The sequence below is a fragment of the Chinchilla lanigera genome, unplaced genomic scaffold, assembly GCF_000276665.1.
Source record: "Chinchilla lanigera isolate Chin_1 unplaced genomic scaffold, ChiLan1.0 scaffold00121, whole genome shotgun sequence".
In the NCBI taxonomy this organism is placed as follows: Eukaryota; Metazoa; Chordata; class Mammalia; order Rodentia; family Chinchillidae; genus Chinchilla; species Chinchilla lanigera.
In genome coordinates, this window is record NW_004955522.1 from 4,379,242 (window position 1) to 4,405,624 (window position 26,383).

Consider the following 26,383-nt stretch of genomic DNA (forward strand, 5'->3'; position numbering starts at 1 on the left):
AGGAAGCGGGCCCATCGCAGTGCGTCCACAGTGGCAAAGCCACCCCACCAGGCACCCCAGAGAAAGTGGATGCTTACATGGGCCAGAGTGAAGAGGGTGTGAAGGGGAGGGGACTGGGCTCCAGGTGGTGGAAGCATCAGGCATACGTGTAGGACAGGTGAGGCTGGCGGGCACCTGGGGTCTGGAAGCACGTGTGCTGTGTCCCACAGGTAACGATCTTGCTCTTCTTAGACTGTGCCATGCACACTGCCATCTCAGGGCCTTTGCGCTATGTTCTCTGCCTGCAGGAGTCTCTTAGATACCAGCTTAGATGCCACCTCCTCCTGGGAGGCCTCCCTGATCACTCCACGTATGAGAACTCCCTCCTTTCCCCATCACCCACCCGTCACCCACCATGCCTGATTCTGCTTTGCTTTAATTTCTGTAGTGCTTATCACTGCCACATCATAAATACTGATGTGTTGGAAGGTAGTTCCTTGAGGGCCGGGCTCTGGTGGGATCCCTAGCTCTCAGGACGGTGCCAGCCGCTTGGCCCTCTCTGTTGACTGATGAACCAGCCATGAGAAGACGTGGGCAATGGCAGCAGTCTTCAGAGAGCACCCGCTGGGTACTGGGCGCCTGGCCCAGCACTTTGGTGGCGTGCACTGTGATCTCCGTAAGCGCTCCTCTGTTTAAGTCTTTTGTTCTGTCCTCGTTGATGGTGGTGGGAGGAGGACAGCAGTCAGGTTTTGGGCAGTTGGGACCCCATGCTTCAGTGCCGGGAGAAGGGACCCAGGAGGTGGGCTCCGTGCCCAGGCTGTGGAGCTGGACAAGCTTCTGTACCCACAGTGCAGGATTCAGATTCTTGGGTGAGAGGACTCAGACTGGGCCTGGCAGGGCCAGGGGCTCCCCAGAGACCTCCGGAGGCTCTGCTTCTTGGGAAGGAAGCGTCTCACCTCTCAGCTCACTGCAACCGGAACTGCCGGAGGCCTCACTGGCCGCCCAGCCTCGGTTTGCAAAACGCTGAGCCTGGTGAGGAAATGGAGGGCCGGCCTGCTAACCACAGAGCAGCGGACTCCTGCGTTCAGGAGAGAGGGTAGGGTGCGCCCTCTGGTGCCTGCCGGCGGTGGGAGGAACCAAGGGGGCCCTGCCCCTGAGCGTGGAGCCGGAGATGGGGTCAGGCGGTGGCGGCCTGTGTCACCTTCCAGGCGCAGGCTTCTCCTCGCGCCTGCCAGTCGGGGGCACTCGCCATGGTTATGGTGTTGGTGTCACACACAGTCAGAGGTCCTCTCCTGGCCTGCAGCCTGCGTGGCAGCTGCTTTTGGGGAATAACCTTCAAGGAAGAAAGCCCGGGGAGAAGGGGATCATCTAATACTTGCGCTTCTTTCCTTTTTTAAAAAAAAAAAAAAAAAAATGTATTAGCGCTCGTCTGCGGGGCACGGTGATTCCGTGTATAGTGGGGCGTCGGTGCGTGCACACAGCGCCTCTCAGGTCTTTTTTCGCCTGCTCCCTGCTGCTCCCCCTGCCTTGGTCCCCTTCCCGTTTGCAACAGATCTGCTTGCCTGTCTCCTGATGTCTTTTACTTTGCTCTTTAATGTATTCACACTTTGGGTTTCTCCTATAAGAGAAACCATGCAATATTTAAGCTTTTATGCTTGATTTATTTCACTAGAAATTATGGTCTCAAGGTATATTTCTTTTCCCACAAATGACTGTTTATTCTTTATATAGCACAGTAGTACTGCACTACAGCGGCACAATTCATAATAGCTTTTGTCCTTTTTTTTCTGTCTTTTTGAGACAGGGTCTCGCTATGCAGTTCAGGCTGGCCTTGAGCTCACTTTGTAGCCCAGGCTGGTCTCAAACTCAAAATGATCCTCCTGCCTCAGCCTCCTAAGTGCTGGGATTACAGGTGTGCGCCACCATGCCCGGTGCTCTTGTTCTTTTTTAGAACATATTTTGCCATTGAAATGAAGCTTCTGTGAGTGGCCTGATATTCAGTGGACTGTGGGCCTCACGAGGGCAGACTCTGCTCCTACGAAGCTGGAGAATGAGGGAGAGGCTGCCGCAGGCCAGGTGGGGATGGCTTAGCTGGAAGGAGCAGGTCCGGTGTCCCCCCGTTCCCTGGTGAGGCCGTGGCAGTAGCCCGGGGACGTGAGTGGTCACCGCCCGATGTGATGAGACGCAGGAAAGAGGAGTCTGGGAGAGGAGGGGGTGCCTGGCAGGGCGTTGGAGCTGGGCCTGCTGGCCAGGGTGCTGACGCTGTCCTGGTCACCCCACGGAGCCTGCTGCTTCCTGGCCCTTGGCCTTGGAAAAGCGCTTACAGAATGAGGACCCCATTTTGGGGGTTGAGAGAGCCCAGGGGCATTCCTCGGCCAGATGAAAGTCACCCCTGTAAAGCATGAGGGTTGCAGCTGTCCAAGGCCGGCTTTCTAGAGGCCTGAGTTTCTGGGCTGGCCGTGGGGGGTGTGAGGTGGCGTCACTGTGGTCTGGGAAGAGCTGTGACCAAGCTCTCCTTTGCCGTCTGTCCACTCCCCTCTGAGCCTGCTCTTGGCCCTGGCTCTGTGGGCCAGCTGAGGTCCTGAGCCAGCTCTGGCCAGTGTGGCCTGGTCCCATAGGTGGATCAGGAGACACCTAGAGATCCCCAGCCACTCCTCTCTCTGTCCCCAGGTGAAGCGGGGCCTGGCCTTCTTATCAGATGAGTAGTTTGGTGGTGGCTGTAACGGTCCTGCCTTCAGCCAGAGCCCAACCCATTCCTTCACCCAAGGCTTTTGGACAGGGTGTCATGGGTTCAGCCCCCCGAGAATGGGGGCGGTGCGGGGCCTGGGTGGGTACCCCTTGTCTTCAGGCCTCTCGCCTGAGACACCTCTGCTCACCGCCCTGATGTCTTTGGCGTCAGCACCAAGCCAGGTGGCCCTGGATGGATGACCTCACCTTCTTGTGCTGGCTCTGGAGAAAGGGCCTTTCTTCCCCAGGTGGGCGGGAGGATTGAGGAGCTGGTGGTTTCAGTTCTGGCACCTACTAAATGTTCCGCTCAGACGGGCTGGTCTGTTCTCTGTCCAAGTTGGGCATTTGTGTCCTGACTTGACCTTGGTGGGGCTTGGTTTCCTGCAGAGTCTGCAGCGGAATGGAGTGGAGCCTGCAGGCTTTGCAGCCAGCCCCGAGGGCTCAGACCCCAGCTCGCCCTACCAGCCTGACCTGATTCCTCTTTGCAGAACGGAGCTGAGGAAGGTAGCAGCCACATCTTAGAGCTGCGGAAGGGACAGCTGGACAGTGGACAGAGGGACCTGGTGTGTGGTTGATGGACATGAACTCTCAGAGCTGCTGCAGCTGCTCTTTGGGGTTTTGGGGATGGGGCTCCTTGCAGGGATGCAGGGCAGGAGAGCTCTCCTGGAACAGAGCCCTTGGGGACCATGCATGGGTTCCCTGTCCCAGGGCTCCCCCAGGCAGGACACCATCCTTTAGCAAAATCTCCTGTCAGTCCCCGAGCTCCCTGGCTGTGAGTTGTGGGTGGTTGGTTGGTTGGATTGGTTTCTACAGCTAATGCTGGGCCCTCCTGAGTGGACGAGGAGGAGGTCTTCGTCACCATGGAGAGGGACCCAGCTGATAAAGTGGCGTGTGTCTGCTGTAATCCGCTCTGCAGATTGGCGTGGACCTCGTGGGGCCGGGGGGTGGGGAGGCACCTTGCTCCCCCGGGTTTTGTGGGTGCTGTTTTTCTCAGTGGAATGAGGTGCAGGAAGCCGGCCTTTACTGCCACTGACTTGATTTGGATGTCAGATTTGTCACTGACACAAGTGTCACCTGGAACAAACTCATTGTTTCCTCTGAGCCTTGATTTTGACATCTGCAAAATGGGTATAATAACGATTCCTCTGTCATAGACTTGCCAAGAGAATGAAATAATTTAGGTAAAGCAGTTAACAAAGTACTTGGCATAGAGTGACCTCTCAATCATAGCTGTTAATAATGAAACATTGAGAGAAACCTGGTGGGTATTACTGTATTCTTGTCCTAGGGCTGTTTCCAAGGATGGCCACATTCCCAGGAACCAGGGGTTAGGATTTCCACAGATGTATCTGGGGATGCAATTCAACCCTCAGTCTGATGGTTTATCTGTTGTCTGCAGAGCTGCCTTCAGCTCAAATCCACACCACGTAGTGTTTTTGTGCCGAGGATCTTACGAAATGCTAGTGCTGACCCAGCCCCTGCCCCTCACAATGAGGAAACTGAGGCTCAGAGAGCAGGTGACTTTCCAGATCACACAGTAAGTTAGCAGCGGAGATGGGACAGTGTCCTAGGTCTCTTGTTCCTGGATCCCCGTCTCTATTTCTGAGCCACAAGCCCTGCATGACCCCTGTGTCAGCCACGGGCCCTGATTCCCACTTGCGGAGCCAACAGGGTCTTGGTGTGACAAGCAGTGCCTGGCTTCCGGGAGACGCTCTGGGTCTTGGCATCTAGTTCCTTCCCACAGCTGGGAGGCCAGGCCTTGGGGCTGGGGTGTGGCTCAGTGGTAGAGCTCTTGCCTAGTTTGGACAAGGCTCTGGGTTCTGTCCCCAACAACACACACACACACACACACACGTTTGGGAGTCAGATCACCAGGCTCAAATCCCACCTTGACCAGTGTGCCCTTGCGTGAGTCCCTGAGGCTCTGCCTTGTCCCCGTGAGGGGACAGAGACCATATCTCAGCCTCATGAGTGCGCAGGTGTCGGGAGCCCTGCCCTGGGGCTCCTCAGCAGGTGCTGGGTATTAGCAAGAGCATGGGGTCCCTTCAGTGTCCTCTGAAGCCCGGAAGTATCCTGGGAAGGAAGATGAGCACTGTGCTTCCTAGGGAGGATGGCAGCAGTCGGGCCTTTGGAACTTCTTATCCCCCAGGTGGCCAAGCAGAGATACCTGGCAGTAGCCCTAGCACCTTTGTTTGCCTGGAAACACAAAACGTACATGCAGGAAGACAAGCCATCAACTCAGAGAGGCAGGAGGTTGAGGAGATGGTTACGCACCGTGGGGAGGGCTGGTCTGTCCGAGGGACCTGCATTTGTTCTTTGCTGGGTGCTCGGGATGCTCGTGCTCCTTGCCGACGTTCATGGGAATTGTGTTCCCAGCCGGCTTCCATAGCCTGTGACCTGCCCGTTCTACAATACCCCCACCCCCACTCCGTGCGAGGCCGGCCCTGGGCCCCTGCAAGCACTTCCTCTGGGCTGCGATGCCTGGCTTATCAGGAGGCTGCAAAAGCGTCTATTTCTGGCCTGGGAGGAATGGTGTGGTCCTGCAGGGCGGAACTGGAATTGGGCTTGGGAACCGAGAGGTGACCAGTGAGGAGGGTGAGGGGTGATGTCTGCAGGGTCTTTGGGGACACAATGCATCAGCTGTCACAGCAAAGCGCAATTTCCAGATGGTGCCCGGAAGCGTGACCAGAGCTGGGGACAGGTTTTCTTCTCTCTCTCTCTCTTTTTTTTTTTTTTCTTTTTGAGGTATGGTCTTGTTCTGTAGTCCAGGCTTGCCTTGAACTCACAATGATCCTCCTGCCTCAGCCTCCCCAGTGCTGGGATTACAGGCATGCACTACCAAGTCAAGCTTTTTTTTTTTTTGCCTTTCTGGATACTGCACTTTTTCTTTTTCTTTTTACAGTCAGGGATGAGACCCAGTATCTCTCTCATGGAGCAAATGCTCTACCACTGAGCTGCATCCCTAACAATACTGTGGAATTTTTATTGAGGTACTTATAGATGCACATGAAATTGTAAAGAACACTAGAGATTCCAGTAGACTTTACCCAGTTGCTACACAGTGCTGCCTTATAGAACTAGAGTGTATGGCGTCACAAGGCTGTGGATGTTGATACTGTCCCCACCTGCCTCATGCAAGGTGCCCTGGTTTTCTTTGTGTTTGAATATTTCACTATGTGCATGTTTATCACATGCATGGGGGACCTGTGGCCACTGTCACAGTAAGATGCCGACTAGAACAACAACATGAGGGTCTTGCCTTTGTCCCTTATCCATACCCACCTCTGTTTCTAACTTTCAGCTGTTTTGAAAGATATAAACTGCATTATTTGTGGTGTATCTCTCTCTCTCTCTTTCTTCCCGTCTCTTCGGTACTTGGGATTGAACTCAGACCTTTGCACCAAACTATGTTCTCAGCCCTTTTTATTTTTTATTTTATTTTTTTTGCGGTACCGGGGATCAAACTCATGACCTTGTGCTTGCCAGGCAGGTGCTTATGCCACTGAGCTATATCCCCAGCCCTCAGCCCTTTTTATTTTGAGGCAAGAGTCTTGCTAAGCGTAAGTTGCCAGGGCTTGGCTTGCACTTGTGATCCTCCTGGGATTACAGGCAGGTGCCTCCATGCCTGGCTTCCTCTTATTTCTTTTCTCTCTTTGGGGAATAAAGCTGAAGGCTCTGCTTGAGCCACCAGCCATGTTAACGGCAATGTGTATTTCATTATAATACTTTTTTAAACATTGGCTGCCTTTTTCAATCATACTTCATACAGATACACCTGAAAGAATGCTGTAAAATACACACTGTCCCAGGAGCTGTCGATCTGCACATGGCGGCAGCCGGCTTGCCGCTGTGCTCTGCCGACATAGCTGAGTCCGTGCTGACGGCTGCAGCTGCCCGGCCAGCCTCCTGCGTGCACACGACGAGACCCTGTGGGGTAATTACCGCCAGCAGACTGGGCAGCTGCGGCTCTGCTGCTTTACATTTGTGCTCAGGCAGCCCATGGACAAGGGCCTTCTCGTCCTGCTCGGATCCACCAGACCTCGGGACCACCTGCCCAGGCCTGCTCCTGCCACTTGCAGGAAACTGCATCCAAAATACCTGTGAGCACCGGGCGGGGCCAGCAGCAGTGTGGGCCACTGAGGGCCAGGGCACCACACTAATCACGCTCTCCAGGCAGGTCCCTGAGCCCAGCGCCACCCACACCTTAGGCAGTTGCCTGTTTCCGGAGTCAGGAGGTGGAAACGGGGAGAAGCTTTTGAGTGGTACTGATTTTCTTTTTGCCAAAGACACAAAATTATTCTTAAAACCTATCTAATAGAGTGAAAAAGGTGAATTAAAGACAGGAGACAAACAACACCAGCAGTATGCAGCTGTAGCAAACTATAAGGTTGATAATAAAGTGACTGCGGTTTGACCAGTAATGTCAGAGCATACACAGCTCCAAAAAAAAAAAAAAATACTGGGCAGTTTACGTGGAGCTGGAGGGGTAGGGTCTATTAATGGTCTTTGATATACAGTTCTGGTTGAAAGCAAAGCCAATCAAAGTTTTAGTCGTCCAGTGAACCTTGTCTGTGAAAGCCGGTGCAGTTTTTCTATCTCTGTGCTACCTCAGTGCTTTATACCTAATGCTTATTTTAAAACTGACTCAATCTTATAAGCTTAATTCTTTTTGGAGATAGCGTCTTGCTATGTAGTTCAGGCTGGCCTTGAACTCACTATGGATCCCAGGCTGGCCTCGAACTCATGATGATCCTCCTGCCTGGGCCTCCTGAGCGCTGGGATCACAGATGTGCACCACCATGCCTGACCTTAAACCTAATTGTATGTAGCGGGAAACTTGATTTCACAACTTGAGGTGCTCGGTATGTGTTTTCTTCCCAGTGCACGTTAATATACATCACACTGAAGACATGACAAAGGGGGGGTGCTGTGCATGGGATTATTCTCACTTAATTTCCAGCGGGAGGAGAGAGTTCCGAGGGACAGCGATGCTCTAGTGGTGAACGTGGAAGGAGTCCGTGGAGGTCCGTGCTGGGGGCTTCAGCAGCCCAGCATAGAAAGCTTCTCCCCGTTTCCACCTCCACTCCGGAAACAGGCAACTGCCTAAGGTGTGGGTGGCGCTGGGCTCAGGGACCTGCCTGGAGAGCGTGATTAGTGTGGTGCCCTGGCCCCCAGTGGCCCACACTGCTGCTGGCCCCGCCCGGTGCTCACCGGTATTTTGGATGCAGTTTCCTGCAAGTGGCAGGAGCAGGCCTGGGCAGGTGGTCCCGAGGTCTGGTGGATCCGAGCAGGACGAGGAGGCCCTTGTCCATGGGCTGCCTGAGCACAAATGTAAAGCAGCAGAGCCGCAGCTGCCCAGTCTGCTGGCGGTAATTACCCCACAGGGTCTCGTCGTGTGCACGCAGGAGGCTGGCCGTGCTCCTCCAGCCGTCAGCACGGACTCAGCTATGTCGGCAGAGCACAGCGGCAAGCCGGCTGCCGCCATGTGCAGATCGACAGCTCCTGGGACAGTGTGTATTTTACAGCATTCTTTCAGGTGTATCTGTATGAAGTATGATTGAAAAAGGCAGCCAATGTTTAAAAAAGTATTATAATGAAATACACATTGCCGTTAATCCCTCTCACAATCCCCCCTCGCTTTGAACGCTTACCCTGTTATTCTCGCTATGTTCTGAAGCAGTTCAGGAAGTCCTCTTTTGCGAATGTCTTTTTGCGGCTGCCTCAGTGTCCTAAATCAATTCAGAATGCTTACAGCAGTTTCTGTCAAATAAAAGCATCGCAGTGTGTCCTCATCCACCTCATTCACTGGATCTGGCAGTACGCAACTCCTGGCTCTTCCCCAAAGTCAAAATGACCACGACAAGGAAACATTGTGAGATGATGCAGGACCTTCAGGTAGCTAACAACAGCACAATTAAAGACACTGATGAAAGAGGACTTCCAGAACTGCTTCAGAAAGTGACAAGAATGATGGGATAAATCATCATTGAGGAGGACGAAGATTTTGAGGGGAATTAATGGCAATATGTCTCTTGCTGTAATAGATTTTAAAAATTTAAACCTTCACTGTAGTTCTCAGTTACACCTGTAATTTCTAATATCTAAAATTCTCAGGACAGCTTATATTTGACAGAGTTATTGGGGAGTGTATCTGCAGTTGTGGGGTGTGTGTCATTTCCCCATTTTACAGATGGGAAAACGGAGGCTCACGTAGGGTAAAGTAACCACCCTGGGGGCAGAGCCAGGCAGGAAGAGTCAGACTTGAAGCCCAGGTGTGCTGGTTGCTTACACAGCTAGGCGCGCCCTTCACCCCCTCCATGCAGCCCTGGGAAGCCCCTTTCCAGATCTGCAGGCAGCTTCAGGTCAGGGGCTGCAAGGTGTGAAAGAAGCTGACACCCTGCCTGGGGCTTTGACAGCTACTGGGGCTGCCAGCAGCAGCAGCCCTTGTCATCTTATTTAAAGCAAAACCACTGGTGGGGTTGGGGGTGGGTTGGGGATGAGAGGTAGAGCAAAACCAGCTTTGTCCTTGCAGCGGACTAATCTCGACTGGGACCCCGAGGGGCTGCGGGGCTTTTGCTTCATGTAGTTTGGTTTGCGTAGCAACTTCACAGCGTTGCTGCTGTGCATGAGCCTGGGTGGTCTTGGGCCTCTGCGTCGCCCGAGGCGCTGTTCCTTCCCAGGGGAGGCACATTCTCTCAGCTGAGCCCAGACTCTGTCCGGCCTGGCAGAGAGGCCTTCGTCTCGTGCTGGGGAGGAGCCCGGTGGGCCCTGTGCCTGTCCCGTGCCCGCAGGGGGACCGACACGTGTCCGTGCACTGCTCTGGATGGCTCTGTCCTCCCGCCCAGACCCGAGCCTCCGGGAGGCGTCTGTCGCCTTGCCCGCGTCTCCTGCATTCTTGGTGGTGCCGTGACTGTCCTGTGGTGGAGCGGCTGAGTTCGGCCAGGCGAGCAGGGGCCCCCTTGCGTGCGTCCTGAGTGTCCCTGAAGACATGTTGGCAGGCTTTTGGGAAGAGGCGCCGTGGAAGGCCACACTTGAAACTGGGCGGAGGGCCTTGGTGTCAGGGGTAGGAAGGCGCCCCAGGTGTGTGTGGGGGAGAAGACCGGCGTCTTGGGGGTGGAAGTGATGTTGTGGGTGTACGCATCCTGGTGTGAGGGTGAGTTTGGAGGCGGCAGGGCAGGCGGGAGGGGGCAGGGCGGCCAGTTCCAGGAGCTGTGGCTGGGTGCAGGGAGCCCTTCATGCTGGGAAGGGGCGGGGCTTGTGGCTGTGCTATCTCACTTCTTCAAGCAGGAAGCCTGGCCACAGGGCCCCACCGCACAAGGGGGCTTGGCGATCGTAGCGAGCCTTGGAAATAAGGTCATGGTTCTATTGCCTGTGCGCCCTTGGCAGAAGTTACAGCGAGGGCAACAGAACGCCCCCATGACCACCTGTTTGTTGTCCATCATCCTCCCCACCTGTGACATCTGCTGTCAACAAGCTGCAGGGGATCTGCTGGTTCCTTCTCTCATGCTGTTGTATGTACCTGTACCTGTGTACGGGTATGGTATTCTATCTGGGCATGGGTGCGCGCCTGTAATCCCAGCACTGTGGGAGGCTGAGGCAAGAGGATCTCAAGTTCAAGCCCAGCCTGGGCAAGTTAGTGTCTTCGTGAGACTCTGTCTCAAAATTTAAAAACAAACAAACAAAAAGGTTGGGGATGTAGTTCAGTGTGAAAGCCCTGGGTTCAATCCCCAGGAACCCCCACACATAAACACATGAACAAAACCCAGTGTTTCTCCTTAGCAGAATTGAATTTATTCCTGAAAACATGTTGAAGAGCAGCTGTTTTGGGGTAGCCGTACATTTCATCGTGTAACATGGACACAGATGCTGATGGATTACTGACTGGTCTGCACACGTTCTTGGCAGTGTGTGACACTCTTTAACCCTTAAAGCAGCCCCCTCCCTTTATTTATTAATATTATTATTTTTGTTGTTGTTGTGCAAGGATTCAAAGCATCTATAGCAACAAATACCTAACTACTTTTTTTTTTGTTGTCTTTTTGAAACAGGGTCTCGCTATGCAGTTCAGGCTGGCCTTGAGCTCACTTTGTAGCCCAGGCTGGTCTCGAACTTACAACGATCCTCCTGCCTCAGCCTCCCAAGTGCTGGGATTACAGGCATGTGCCACTATGCCTGGCAATACCTAATTATTTGCTGTTTTAACATGTTCACAATGGGGCTACAATTCATGTCTCACTGTCAGACAGCTCTGATTTGAATTCGATCTCCTGCCTGCGTGGACTTCTGCTGGTCCATGCACGTCTGTCTGAAAAAACAGGCACTGCTGTGGCTGTAATAAAAGCCAAACCTGTTATAACATTTTGTGCACTCTGCACAAACCAGCCACCTTTCTGTATAAAATATTTTAAAGAAATTCATGCATATAAATACATTTCTTTTAATGAAAGAAATTTGTTAATTATTATAACAATTTTTTAAATTGTTATGAATAGTATTAATATTTATATGTGGGCTGTAGTTGTTCAGATGCAAGCAGCTAACTAGATTTGGTCCATTTGTAGATTTTTTTATTAATGTTATTAGTAAAAAGCCTGATGAAAGTGCTGTTTGTACCACCAGTGGCCCATGTCACCTGATGGGACAGTCGTGCATGGACCCCCAGTGGCTCAGGCTGGTACGAATGTGTTAACTGATCACAGAACATGTTGGCAAAAAGCATGTTGGATGCTATACTTTTCAGTAATGTGTATGTTCAGTAATGATTCTGAAGTCATTTGATTCTGTCCTCTACCTTGTGTTGTAATGGATATAACAATGAAATAATCTGTTAAAAATATTAAAGAGTTGTTTCAGCTAGACCCTGTTTTAGTTAGACCAGACTTGTCAGAAGCAAACACGAGGACTCAAAAGGGATTTGACAGGGCAGGCGAGACACCAGGCTTAGGCACAATGACTTCATCATCAGGAGTGGTGGGCATGCTCCTCTCCTGTTGCAGACTGATACATACTTTCTCTGTTCCTCATTGTTGCCTGGCCTGAACCTCCTGGAGCAGGTCTGAGATCTAGGCAGTGTATTTTTGGGTAAAAATTTTACAAGTTATAGTGGATATTCGGCTAGTGAGATTGAACTGTGTTGGATGTCTGTATACAATATTTGAATACACACATGTGCACAGATGTGTGAACTTACGTGTGTATGCGATGTGATGAAAAATACAGTGAATTTAAAGGTTGCTACAGTAAAAGACACATTGCCATGAATCCCTCTCAGATACCGGCCCTTGCTTCAGACACCTTTATCCCATCATTCTTGCCAATTTCTGAAGCAGTTTTGGAGCCCTCCCTCCTGAGCATCTTTAGTTGTGCTGTTGTGGCTGCCTGTATGTCCTGAATTGATTCAAAACATTTCCCTTTCATCATCTTTTGACTTTGAGGAATAGCCAGAAGTTGCACAGTGCCAGATCCAGTGAAAAAGGTGAGTGAGAACCTGTGAGTGTTTTTATAAGCCTACTTTCGTTGGACGGCATTTTCCAGCAGCATTCACTGTATTTTTGACCTCGTAAAGACACTCACGAAAGAGGACTTCCAGAACTGCCTCAGAAAGTGGCAAGAGTCATGGGATAAGAGTGTCAGAAGCGAGGAGGAGGATTTTGAGGGAGATGAATGACAATGTGTCTTTTGCTGTAATAAGTTTTAAAACTTTAAACCTTCACTGTATTTTCTGATCACACGGGCTACATCCCATTCTCCTATTTACATAAATCACTATAGTGTTTTCTCCATGTTAGTGCATAAGGATCCATCTCTTCCAGTCTCACAACAGGTAAATGCAGATGCTGTTGCTCTTCATGACTGGTGTCTAGCTTCATAAAATTACATTCCTATTTATGAAGGTGTAGATAAGGACATGGAAGTTTCTACATTTTGGTTAGTGAAAACCGTCAGGCTCTCGGAATTGGCAGATGTGTATGCACATACAGAGACTGGCAAAGACACAGTCCTCGCCCAAGCACCGGGTGTAAGTACCTCTAGCATCTCTGGTGTTCACATGGGGAAGTAGAGGCACTGCTGAGAGCAGGCAGCTGAGAGATGAACCCAGGTGAGCGAGACCCAAAGTCCCTCTGCCTCAATGCCAGACACGCCATTTCTCAGTACTTGGGTGACCCTGGGAGTACATGAGTTGGCAATCGTCACACAAGCCTTGGGGGAGAATTAGCCTGGGGGAGTATAGTGGGCTTTTCCTGTTACCTCCCGACTGCTCCCCGTGGGTGGTGGCACCGTCATTCACCAGGACATGCTTATCTGCTGCAGGATCAGGGCTGGGCATGTCACATATTAACAGGGTTGCCCAGGCCGTGCTGATGATCACATAGAAAACTACCAGGGCTGGTATTCCTGGCTCCTTGGGGCTCTGTCATGGGGGAACAGGCTGGACAGGGCAGCTCTTGGTGCCTCTGCACCTCCCCCCTGCTCACCCAAGGGCCTAGGGAGTGGTCGTCATGACCGTGAAGGGATTGGTGATGGTCCCACTGTTACCTTCTCATCCCAGGAGCCCCCACCATGGGACTCAGGGTCTGGTGGTGGCTTCCCTGCCATCTCTGGCTTGGGCCAGGGCTGCACAGCAGCCAGCATGAGGCTGTACCTAGAGTCTTACCATCCCTGCATCCAAGGGTGAGGTTGAGGGAGAACTGGTTTATGCCATAGGACAGACCCCGGAGAATTGAAAACAGATGTTCAAACACGCATTTGTACGTGAATATCCACAGCAGCATTGTTCACCAAAGCCAGAGATGGCCTTCAGTGGACAGGAAATGGCAAATAAAATGTGGTATACACGCACAGTGGAAGACAGTTCCTCTGTGACAGGGAATGAGGCACTGGTTATGCTTTAGGATGGATGAATCTTGCAAACATCATACAAATAAAAGACTGCAGATCCAAAGGATGTGCCTTATTCGATTCCATTTATATGAAGTGTCCTGAACAGACAGATCTACAGAGACTGCAAATAGGTTAGTGGTTATTTTGGGCAAATGTGGGGATGAGTGGGGATAGAGGAGCGATTGCTGAAGGGCTCACATTTCCTGTTGTCTGATAAAGTTGAAGTTGACTGTGGTCAAGCTCGAAGGTTGTACTTATTGTAGAGCAGTCCCCAGGGACTGCTGATGGGGAGGGTGAGACGCTGGCCACCTTACAACCAGCCTGTAGCCTGTATCCCTTTGGGACCATAGCCTCATCCTACTGCCTCATCCCACTCTGCCTCTACAACTCCTACTGCCTCATCCCACCCTGCCATTCTCTCTGTCATCACTTGAACAGGAATCCTTGCCTCTGGCTCAGCTTCCAGAGAACCACTGTATACGGTATTCAAAGCATTTGCTAGGTGCCTAGCATATAGCAGGTGCTCTGTATGAATTTGTCTTTATTTGTCTAGCCTTTATTTTCATCCTACAGGATGAGAATCATGTGTCTGCAAGACCTTTGAGGGTCAGAATCAAGTTCATCCAGCAAAATGTCCAGCGTAGGGCTGAGAAGTATGAGTAGATAGTCCATGTTCATGGATAAGAGGACTCAGTACTGTGAGAGGTTGGTTCTTCCTGGCTTGATCTGTAGATTCAGCACAGTCCCAGTCAAAACCTAATAGAACACAGGAAAATACCCCATTCACATTTGCAACACCACGGGCCTCACCTCTGGAAAGGCCAAACCAAAATGTTTCTCTCTACTCTCTTTCCTCACCGTTCACTCACCACTTCTGACCCAGATGTGTGTGGGTTTTCCCCACAGGCCAAACACACTATTCTCCCATGGACACCAGCTGGGTGTCATCTGATTCCCTTCAAAGATGACACTTTACCTGAAAATAGCTTCAGATCCCACAGGCTGAAGGCTCAGCTCCATAAAACTGCTCTCACTTCCCAAGCCCCAAGTTATGACCTTAGCTTCTCATTGACCAGCTACAAGCTGAGGTTCCCATGATCCCCTCCTTGGGTTCAATTAATTTGCTAAAGTGGCTCACAGAACCCGGGGAAGCATCTACCATTACTGGTTTATTGTAGAGAATATTTCACAGGGTTAGTATATGTAGGACACATGACGTTGGAGAGTCTAAGGATTTTAAAAGTTGTGTGTCAGGAAATGGGGAAATTAAATCTATTCTAATTATTAATCACAGAATCTTGGCAAATCATTTTGTGGTTATTGACCAACTGATTCTAAAATTTACACAGAAAAGCCATAGGTCCAGAGTAGCAAATACAGTGTCAAAGGACAAAGTTAAAGGCTGACATTACCCAGAGCTACAGTAATCAAGACAGTGTGGTGTTGGCAGAAGAACAGATGGCTAGATCAGTGACCAAGGTGCCCAGAAGAGTATCACTGACTGAGCTTTGACCCTGGAGTAAGGACAGCTCAGTGGCGAAGGATGGTGTGTTCATAGGTGTGGTAAACAAACCAACACTCACCTGAAGGGGTGGCCAGGGAGTAATGGAGGTGGCTGGCTGGGTACAGGCCTGGTTTCCAAGGGGTGTGTGCTGTGCCAAAGTGCGATGCGGGGTATGGGTGCTCAGGGCTGCGTGGATCTGGAGTGGCTGTTGTGGGTCTGGTCACTTTCTTTCCTTAGTTGTCTTGCATGTCCCTTTGCACATGTGCATGTGTGTGGGGCGTGGTCCTTCATCCTAATAACTGTGGGATGGCTTTGGAGGGCTTGATGCCGAGGAATGGCATGAGCATGTCTTAAAGATAGCTCTTGCGATGACAGGTTGCTGGGAGAAGACTTCAGTAGACAGTGGGAGATGTAATAGCAATGGCTCAGGGGTTTGACTGTGGGAATGGAAAGATGTTGAAGGCTTCCTGAGCAATTTTGGAAACAGAACTCATAGCACTGGATGATTGCTGGAAGACAGTGTTACAGCACAAAAAGTGTCTACTTTTTATTATAATTCTACAGCAAGGATAAAAGCTCACTGTTTCCTTTGTAGAAACGTGCTATGGGGGAAGAATTGTTAGACAAGCTAGAAGAAGCAAATGTTTTGCTTGAAGTTGCTGGACTCTGGACTGGTAGTCAGCTGGGTGGGTGAGTATATCAGCTTGCCTGTTGCTGGACACAGTACCTGACACCTGCAACTTAAAGGAGGAGAGGTTAATCATGTTTTAAGGGCATAGTGTGTGGTTGTCTGGTGCCAATGCAAATTTCATGGTGGAAGGGCATGGCGGAGGAAATCTGCTCACCTCCTGGCAGCCAGGAAGGAGAGAGAGAAAAGGGAGGAGCCAGGGAGAGAGATAAACCCTTCCAGGCCACGCCCCCAGCAACCTGCCTCCTCCCACAGGCCCCACCTCCTAACAGCCCGCAGCCATGAACTTATCGATGGATGAATCCATGAAGGGTATAGCACCGCCATGCTCCAGTCACCTCCCCCAAATCCCACTTTTGAATAAATGACACTTGGGGGACAGTCTCCATTTAAACCATAGCAGTAACTATTTTTGAAAACAAACTTTAGCACCACTGAAGTTTTTAGGTAATTACAAAAGCAGTTAAATTAGGAAAGCCAGTTTCCCCCTAGAATTTTATGAATTGTAGTGCACAGAGGATTTTTGAGGAACAAAGACGAATAGCGGAGATAGGGAAGCCTCCAGGGTCTGGGCTGGGTGAGGGTGGAGGCCCTGTCCCCCTGCCCCACCTGTTCACCCCGCCAACGCTTAGCGACTCCCCCCATAGCAGGGTCATTCGTACGTGATAAATGATTTTTAAAACTTTCTGTTTTGAAATAATTTTAGACTCAAGTGGATTTGGCAAAAATTTTCTGGGAACTCCCCCAGTGATAACGCCTGATCGCTGTGGTCAAAACCAGGCCCTCGTTGGTTTGCACCGCCTTTTACATGCCCTTGCTCTCCCTGTTGTTTTGTTCCTGTTTTGGTGAGTGGTGCTATGAGATCCCACAACAAATAGCCCCGTGTATCGACCAACACATACACACACGCACACACACACGCGCACACGAGAACAGAGCAAACGTGGTATTTCCGGTCTCTTCCCAGGAGTTCATGGCCCTCATGCCCCTGCTTTTCTTGGCAGAGCTCACTCTGTAAAGGGAGCAGGAGGCTGTGGGCTCATCTGTCTCCTCTCTGTGAATTCTCTGGCACCTCTCCACTTGTTACCTGGGGCTGCCCAGGAGCCTTTCTTATTCTTTCAGCTCTGACTCTAAAATGTCTCTTCTCCTTGTATGACACAGGGACCACAGTGAATAACAATATATTGGTTTTGTTTTTTTTAATAACTGAGAGAATAGATTTTAAATGTTCTCACCACAAAAAAAGGTAAAGTCAGTGAGGTAACTCGTGCTAATTAGGATTGAGCTGTCTCAATGTGTACCTGTTTCAAAACATCATATTGTTCAGGACAAGTATATGCAATCATTTTTTTTGTCCGAAATGACAGCTGGGCATGGTGGTGCACACCTATAATCTCAGAATCTTGGGAGGCTGAGGCAGGAGGATTGCCAGTTTGAGCCCAGCGTGGGCAACTTAGCAATGTAGTAAGACCCTGTCTCACAATAACAAAAGGGAGCTGAGAGCTTAGTGCACAGGTTCTGGGCTCAAGCATCAGTACTGGGGAAGAAAAAGACAAAACATAAATAAATGCACTTTCTTCGCTTGTTCAGACTTAGTTATGTCTTCCCCTTCCGTTATGGTTTGTGTTTGTATGTCCCCTGCAAAGCCTCATGCAGTCATGGGGCAGGCTTCTAGAGTTTATGATGGATCTATAGTCTAATACTGGGGTTATGAGTGAGTGCTACACCGAACCTGGGGCAGACAGTTTGCATACAATATAAGGGAGGGAAAAAGCCTTGCTCTTGGCCACTTCTCTTTTTGCTCTTGCTGCTTTTGCTGTTTTCCCGCCACCGTGAACATTTGCCCTCTGCCATGTGTCACTCTGCCTTGGAGCCAGCCAAGTATGGACTGAAAGCTCCACACACTGTGAGCTAAATAAGCCTCTCCTTCATTAGTTTTGGGTATTGGATATTTTGTCTCAGCAACAAGAGAAAAGTAACTAAGACACCTTTCCAGGCCGTAGCCTCCTGCCTGCTTTCCTCTCCCGGTGCAGGGCTCCGTGCTCCTCTTCCCAGAGTGTCTTCTCTCCCTTTGCTCTGGTCTGTGCGTGAGCAGAGGTGTGCGAAGCAGCTCTTTTGGTCATGAGCTACAGAAGCTCATCTGAAACTAATCTAAGTGACAGGGGAGGATTTAATGGTTCTTGTGAGTAGCGTATTCCAGGGTGACACTGACTTCAAGTCGGAAGGGACAGGCAGCAGGGTCCCTGCTACCCAGGCTCACGTTTCACCAGCTTAGTGACAGCAGGGGAGAGATTGTATAAATAGCACTGGCCAGGTGAGTCCCAGAAGGATGCAGGTGGGAAGGCTGGACCATGTGCTTGTCCCTGTCCAGTTGCAGAGCCAGCATGTAGTTATTCCTGTGTGAATCGCCTTTATCTAAAGCACACAGAGCAGGTCTGTCCCAGGGACAAGAAGGAACTAGTCAAGCTTGTCACCTGGGGCCAGCCCACCCTTCAGTGGTCGCCCCGTGAAGGCAGGAGGGACTCCTAGGGTCTGGTGGGCACCCTGGATGCCTTCCTGTTTCTGCTGCCACTGTACAGCAAACTAACCCACGCTCCGTGGCTTAAGCCACAGTTGTGCTGTCTTGGCAGGTGTCAGGGTCTGGAGCTGGGTTTTGCTGTCCATAGCAGCTGTTGAAGTGGCTCACTGGGGACAGAGGGTCCATTTCCAAGATGGCACAGCCACCTGCTGGCTATTGGCTGGAGGCCTTGGTTCTCCTTGCGAGGCCTCTCCAGATGGCTAGCTTGGGCTTCTCACAGCCTGGCAGTCTCAGAGCTGCCTAACTTACATGGGAGCTGGCTTCTCCCTTGAGCACAGGAAGGGAAGCTGCTGACCTTTTTAATGGTTAGGTCCAGGATTGGCCCAGCATTTCCATACTTTATGAGTTAGGGCAGATGACAGGGAAAGCCTGGACTCAAGGGCAGGTGATGACATGAAACACAAATACTGGAAGCTGTAGCCTATTAAGGACCAGCAGTGTGACGGTCCACCACACTCTTCGTCCTCTTCCAGTTGGCCTGTGGTCTCTGGAGTTCCTGTGATCGCCCCACACCCTGGCTTCTGCCCTGCTCCCTTTAAAAATAGTATTCAGTGCTTTCTTTTTCCTTTTCCTCTTGAATTGAACTAAAGAGCACTTTAGCTTTTAAGATGTGGGGAAAAGATCACTAAGGCCCAGGTCAGTGGACAGTCAGGTTTTCGTGTTGTTCAGAGCAGTAGCCCTGTCTGTTGTTTTGGTAGAATATCCTGTGTCTCCCTTCACCTCTGAGTTGCATTGCTGTAGCTCGTGTCCTAGTTTAATGCTTCATTCATCTTGGGAAGGGGTGAGAGGAAACCCCAAGATGACCTACTCCAGGGGCTCGTGGGATGGTGGCAAGTGCCTGAGCAGGCTGTTGGTCCTTTGTCCTCCTGCAGGAGGAGGGGATCCAAGCTCAGATGGGGATCCAGTTACAGAGATGCTTCAGGTCTCTCCTGGGGAGCAGAGGAGCTGGGTGTGCCCAGCCTGCAGGTGTGCTGGTGTGTCCTGGGGTGCGGTGAGCACTGGCTTCTCACTGGCTTGTGTTTATTTCCTTCTAGTGGATATCATGGAAATCAAGGAAATTCGCCCAGGGAAGAACTCCAAGGACTTCGAGCGTGCAAAGGCAGTCCGCCAGAAGGAAGACTGCTGCTTCACCGTCTTTTACGGCACCCATTTCGTCCTCAGCACACTCAGTTTGGCAAGTGGGTGCACATTTGTCTGCTCTTCTCCCTCTCTGTGCCTCAGTTTCCTCTGAAGAAGTTCTCTAGTGGTAGCTTCTCATACCTGCCTGCCCACTAACATGTATTTGCCTCCTGGTTTTGAATCCCAGGCCTGCTGTATGCCTTTGGGCAAGCTGCTTAACCTTTCTGAGCTGCAACTGCTCAACTGCGAAATGGGGAGAGCAATCATGCCCGTTTCATTGGGATGTTGGGAGGAGTGGTAGCTGCCTGGCTCCTGTTGAAAGTTGAAGAGATGGTAACAAATGTGGTCAATACAGGCCAGGCTCCGCTAGGTAAAAAAGTGCCCTGCTTTCCTCCAGCAGATGTTGTATAGCAAACTTGACTCTGACATGATAGAACTCTCTTGAGGTCTCATATGTACATGCATTCACACAGCACATGTACTCACATGTGCACACATGCAGGCATATGTGCACCTAGTGACATGCATGAGCTTTCTAGCTGTCCTTGTGGATCCATCAAAGAGAAGAGGAGCTGTCTGGGAGGCGAGAATGAGAGTGGGGAGCAGCCCAGGGAGTTACTCAGGGCAGAAGGGGTGGCTGCTTTCAGGCCCACCTCTAGAACTGCGGAGTCAGCAGTGTCTGTTGGGCTGGCCTGATGGGAGAAGATGAATCATAGATGTTATCCAGGTAAAGTAGACTGAGAGGACAGTGGAAGTTGAGCGAAGCAGAGACATTTAATCAGGGGTCAAATTAGACATATAATTAGGGGTTCTTGTCATTTTTTTCATCAAGCATCTCTTTGTTTGCTTGCTTGCCATGCTGGGGGTTGAACCCGGGGCCTCATGCCTGCTAAGCAAGAGCTCTACCACTGAGCAGCACCCTAAACCCCATCTGTTAAGTGCATGTTCTCTGCTAGGTTGTACACATGAGTATAGTGTAAGAGAGGAAGATATCCAGTTGCTGCTCTTACAGAGTTCACAATCCTGTGGCCAGGAATTAAGTACACTGTGATCAGTGTGACGGTGCACACATAGTGTAAGGAGGGATACAGATGCCTAACTCCAGGGAGGGCTCTGCAAGGGGCTGACTTATTTTAAACTGGGGTTTGAGGCATCTATAGGAGTTGGAAGGAACATGAGAGGGCAGTCCAGGACAGGCATGGCTGAGCAAGAGCTCAGACAGGGAAGTAGCAAGCTGGCGGTGGGGGATGATGAAGGAATGTCCCACTCTTGGTGGGTGGCAGGTGGAGAAATGGAGTGGGGAGAGGGGTCCTGTGATACTGAACCTAAAGAGCTCTGGCCGCATAGGTCTTACCGCAGGCCGAGCTCTGGTTATTGCTGTTGAAGGAGACCACAGGAGCCCCAGGCTGGGACTGGGATGCCAGCTTGGTGTCTGAGCCACTCCGAGGTCCTTTTAGAGCCCTGAGTTTAAGGCCTGGGTTCAGATCCCAGCTTCTCACTGCTCTGGCACTAATGGCCCGACGGAGGCTCAGTTTCTTCCTCCGGTGGGGCAGAGGGGAGCACAGTATCAGACCGCAGGTACTCACAGGTGGTCATAGCGAGGTATCTGATGACAGCATGGGTGCAAAGCAGGTGCAGTGGCCAGCTGGACAGATCTGTGTGACTGGACCTGGGTGACCATCTTCTTCCTCTCTGAGGCTGTGCTCTCTGCCACCCTCTTGCCATTTTTTTCCAAAAATAGCCTCATTTCCCTTCCCCTTCCCTGGGCTGCCCTGGACCCGGGGCAAGCCTAGGGTCACTTGGGGTTGTGGTGCAAATGATCTTGTGGGGATCCCCAGTGACCCACGTCCCCTTCACGGCCCTGCCTCCTATCAACACACTCAGCCTTGACATCACCCACAGAGTAATCCACCAATGAGCATAGCACCTCCATGGCCAGACATCTTCCGAAAGCCTAGTCTCTGACACATGAGACATTTGGGGCCATGACACCTGCCAACCTGTTATAGACTCTGACCTCTGGGTTTGTGGCATTGTGTTATGGCCGTGGAGGACACTAAGTCTGGGTATACCCAGTGGCTCCAGCTGGGAATTTTCCTGCTCTCCCTTCTGACTTCACTTCCTTTGGGGGAGGCATAGGTATTGGGAGCCCTCAGCAATTTTCCTGAGAAGCTGGAGCTGAGGACCCTGCTTGAGCCCAGTCCAGTTTCAAATACCAGCTTTTCTGTTCATGGTTCAGTGTGCCATCCTTATGGCCACAGGAGGGCTCCTGTCTAAAGTCCTGTGCCGGCCCCATCTCAGGTTGCTTTGGCTGCTATGACAAAATGCCTGAGCCTGGGTGGCTTCAACAGCAGACAGTCATTTTCTTGCAAATCTGGAGGCTGAAGTCTAAGATCACGGTGCTGGGGTGGTGCGGTTTTGGTGAAACCCTTTCCTGGGCTTCTGGACAGGGGTCCCCTGCTGTGTGCTCATGCAGCCTTCTCAGTGTGCGCACAGGTGGAGAGGGAGTGGAGGTCTCTTTTTCTCTGCTTGAAAAGGGCACTAATCCTTTTGTGGGGGCCCCCCTCATGACCTCACCTGAAGCTCCTCACCTCCCAAGGCCGTACCTCCAAAAACTGTGCCACTGGGGTGGGGCTTTAGCCTGTGAATTCAGTCCATGACGGCCACTTATAAGCAGAGCTCTTTCCAGCAGTTAACACAGCACTTCCCTTCCCATCCCCTCTCTAGCTGACTCCAGAGAGGATGCAATTAGGTGGCTCTCAGGCCTGAAAATCTTGCACCAAGAAGCAGTGAGTGCGTCCACGCCCACCATCATTGAGAGGTACTTGGCCCTGCCTGCTCAACCACATCCTGGCCTCCCCCAGGCTCCCTGAGAGCTGTGTATGCAGTGGTGCCTAATAGCGGCTTTGGGGGCCCCACAGTAAGAGCGTCTGATGCCAGTCTGTGTCCTGGCCTTCGGGTGATGCTACCTTGGAACTGAGTTGGAAACAGCCGTTGGTGCTGTGTTGGGGGGCAAGCGGGGTCGGTGAGTGGCAGAGTCAGGGTCTGGACCTGCAGCCTGTCACTTCCTCCTGGCTGGCGAAGGCCTTCCTGGTCTGCCTTTTCAGTGTCGTGGGAATGTGATGGGACTCCGGGGTGAGTTACTCTTCGCCAGCAAACCAAAGCCTCCGCCTGGCACCGTTTTTCCTTACCAGCTTATTGGGATTAATGACTGTCATCAGAGGTGCTGTCACTTTATAGGGACTCAGCGCTTCCTTGTAGAAGGGACCCCCTAGGCTCAGGCAACGGTCTTCAACCGCAGAGGACCTGCTCCACAGGGTGGCCTTGCGGGGAAGGTGGAAGATCCTTTTTGTTTGTCTCTTTCATCCCCAGTCAGCAGAGCTTGCGGAGACGTGTGCAATTTTCTAACTTTATTTCTCTTTTTTTGTCTCACATTTCTTTCCAGTTGGCTGAGAAAACAGATTTATTCAGTAGATCAAACCAGAAGGAACAGGTAAGGGTCATTCACGTATTTGCTGTTTTCCGTGCACTTGAGTTTGCGCTCGTCGGATAAAGTTGCAGGGGCTTGGGGCACGCTCTGTGGCGGGCAGGTCCTGAGGTCAGGCGTAACCTATGTAGCGCCAGCTAAACGGGTAGGGGTCCCTGGGGACGCACGCTCTGCGTGGGTGGAAAAGTTGAGTCCAGCTGCAGAGGTGATGTCTCTGCTACCAGGCACTTGGGCCTTGTCACAGATCTGTGAGGACCTTCCGGGTCCCAGGAACACACAGGACACACGGTCGCTGTGGTGCTCACACATTGTGGAAGGAGAGACTGGCCCCAAGGGAGTGAGCCGAGCCGTGGCAGTGGTGGAAGGGCCGGGTCGAAGCGGATGGTGATGTGGGACATGCCGTTCTGTCCCCTGGCCAGCACCTCGGGGAGTAGTTCCTGCAGAGCATGTGCAGTGTCTGCGTAGCTCTTCCTTCCCTCCATTTCCCTCCTTCCTCCCTTTCCTCCTCTTTCTCTTCCTCTTCCTCCTCCTCCGTCTTGGGGACTGAACCCAGGGCCTTCCCACTGAGCTACATCCTCCGCCCTTTTTATTTTTATTTTCTGAGACAAGAGTCTCATTAAGTCACTAAGTTGCCCAGAGTGGCTTGAGCCTGCAATCCTCCTGCCTCAGCCTCCCACACGGCTGGGAATACAGGCGTGTGCCACCACATCTGGCCCTGTTTTCTTTAACAAACATGTGGTTCAGGTTTTCCCTTGGGAGAGATGGACCCAGTGTACTCCTAGAAGTCATTTCCTCACTGCTGGACGCAGAGCGGGTCCCTGTGTGGTGTGAGCAGCGCTGCTGTGAGCCCTTGGCGGCTGCCTTTGTGCAGGCTGTGCGGGGTCGTGAGGCTGGTGAATCGGGATGTGGCTGCTGGCGGTGCTGGTGCTGTGATGGCTGGAGCTGTAGACATCCCCGTGTCACAGCAGGGCCGCTCCCCACCCTCGCCTCTTCAGCCCTCAGCGGTTGATAATCGGGTGGATGAAAGACAGCGGTGTGACTGCGCTTACATCTGCGTTTCTTTCTCTGTGGGTGAGGTTGACCTCCCTGTCCTCCGTCTCTCTCCTTTTGGAAGTCATGGTCCTGTCGTTATTAATAACGACGCGACAGAAGCTATCGCTTATTGAGCGATATGTCCACGTCATCCGCTTTTGTTCCGGTGAGTCTCCCTCTCCAAGGAGACTTTGGGTCTGCGCATCGCCTGTCCCTGTTGATGTCAGGCTTGTGTATGGCCCCTGGCTGGGGGGACAGTTAACCACAGGGTGCTTATAGCCATGTCAGGAGCCATCGTCCCATTGTGCGTCTCTCTCCTCTTTCCCGAATGCGCCCGCGTTCCTGGTATCTGGCCCCTGGCTGCCCTCTCGCGTTGGGAGGTGGCTCAGGGTGGTCCCCGGGTGGCAGGGTCTGTCCACGCTGCCTCTTTGAGCCGAGAAGGGCAGCTGCCAGGAGTGCCTTCCTGCTCTGCGGCTTACGTGGTTCACCTTGGCAGATGGGCACAGGGTGACCAGGTCATTAACTTGGCTCTGCGCTTGTGTGTGGGGAACACGTGGCAGCCTTCCTCTCACCCAGGGCGGACCCTTCAAGTCCTGCGTAGGTCACCTTCCTGCTGGCCGGTCTGGGGCCTCAGCAGGGAGGACACCCTATCCTGACGTGGTCCCTGGCCAGCTGTGTGCTCTGCCCCCGTCCCCCTCCCTCCCAGTTCCCAAGCCCTGCTGCTCCATCAACACATGGAAAATCCCATGTCTTCCCAGAGAGGGTTTCTCAAAAGGAGCTTTGACCGAGGCGCCTGTGAAAGAGCAACGCACGTCAGCCCCACCTGTTTCCCTCCCTTTCCTGTCGCCCACAGCAGTTGACTAATCATGTTTCCTGAGGGGAAGCCTGGGGGCCGGAGGAGGGAGGGCTGTCGCCGAGGGAAGCAGGTGCCACGCCGGCCCAGTGGATGGCCAGGTCCCAGGGGCTCTGCTGGGTCCAGCCCCGCTTCCTTGCTCAGCTTCTCCTGGGGCAGAAAAGTAGCAGCTGGCGTTGGTGGAAAACTGGCGTGGCAGCACCCCCGTCCTACACTCCCCACAATCTCGCAGATGCTCTAGACCAACTGCTGTGCCAGGCACCCATTTTCTAAGTGAGCACAGCGAGGCCCGGAGTTCAGTCATTCATGGAAAGCAGCCCAGCTTGATAGGGGTGGCACCAGAGTTTTAGGCTCATTATCAAGGCTTGATTTATTTAGTTTTCAAATTAAACTCTGCTATTGAAAGCTAGGGATACCTGAATGTCAGGGAAATATTAAAAAGGAATAGGGACTTAGGCATATACTGCTAGAGAAGCGAAAAGTAGTTGATGTTGTTGATGCAAATACATTTTATTTTGCCAAAACTGATTTTTTTATTTTTTAAAGACGTAGGAGAGAAGAGCACCTTTCATTTTGTTTTTGCCAATGTAATCTCCAAAGGTTAAAATACAAAGAAAGTGACAGAAATGCAGAAATCTCTCCTTGCTCACACCCACAAAATATTCATTCGTAAGTTTAAAAATTTCATGGTAAAATACGTGTAACCGAGCACCCTGTAGCCGTAGCTTGGGGTGCAGTGCTGCAGCATGAAGTGCACTCACCACCGAGCATCTCCAGAACTTGCTCATCTTCCAAAGTGAGACGCTTTGTGGTCAGCTTGTAGCCCCTTCCCATTAGAAGCCAGCATTCTCTATCTTTTTGAACTTGATTATTTTAGGTACCTCATGTCAGGGGAAGGAAATCTGCACTCTGAGTGTGATGCCTTTAAGTTCATCCCTGCTCTAGTGTGTGTTAGAACTTCCTCCCGTCTTTGAACTCACAGCACTGCATGCACCCAGCACGTGTTTATCCGTCCATCCCCCGAAGGACTTCCTCCTTTCAGTTACCATGAATAACTCTGCCATGGACGCCATGGCGCAGATGTCTGTTTGATTCTCTGCTTTCAGTTCTCTGTGGAGTTTCTGGAATCAGCCGGTTCTTCGTGTCCTGAGGATCTGCTGGGCTGCTGTCCACAGTGGCAGTGCCCTTCAGTGTCCCCCAGCAGTGCACAGGGTCTCCCCTCGTCCTCACAATACGTGTTTTCATTCCCTCCTCTGTCCTCACGGCCCCATCACTGCATAGCTTCTTAGCCTGATGTGAGATGAAGATTAGACATGGGCCCCTCTTGAGACACCAGTGTCACTGTTGTCCGTCCTCTTCTTCAGCACCGCTAAAGTGCCCCAAGTCCCTGTGCTGGCTTCTGACATGTAGCCCGTTAGCCGGGGGTTCTTGCTCAATTCAGATAGAAATCATGAACTGGCCAACTATAGCTCTTCCAGCATTAATAGCCCTAGGCTTCAGATGCCACTGGCTGTCAGCTTTCAGTGTCAGGGACC

General features: G+C 51.7%; 1 protein-coding gene across 1 annotated transcript in view; it reads left to right on the forward strand.

Moving 5' to 3' along the window:
- The window catches only part of Plcg2 (phospholipase C, gamma 2 (phosphatidylinositol-specific)), a gene marked incomplete in the record, with an annotated part of 127,846 nt that overhangs the window by 26,352 nt on the left and 75,111 nt on the right, over positions 1–26,383 (forward strand). Inside the window, 3 exon segments of the mRNA XM_013507097.1 lie at positions 19,392–19,535; positions 22,204–22,297; positions 22,922–22,969. Coding sequence (XP_013362551.1) covers positions 19,392–19,535; positions 22,204–22,297; positions 22,922–22,969 — 286 coding nt within the window.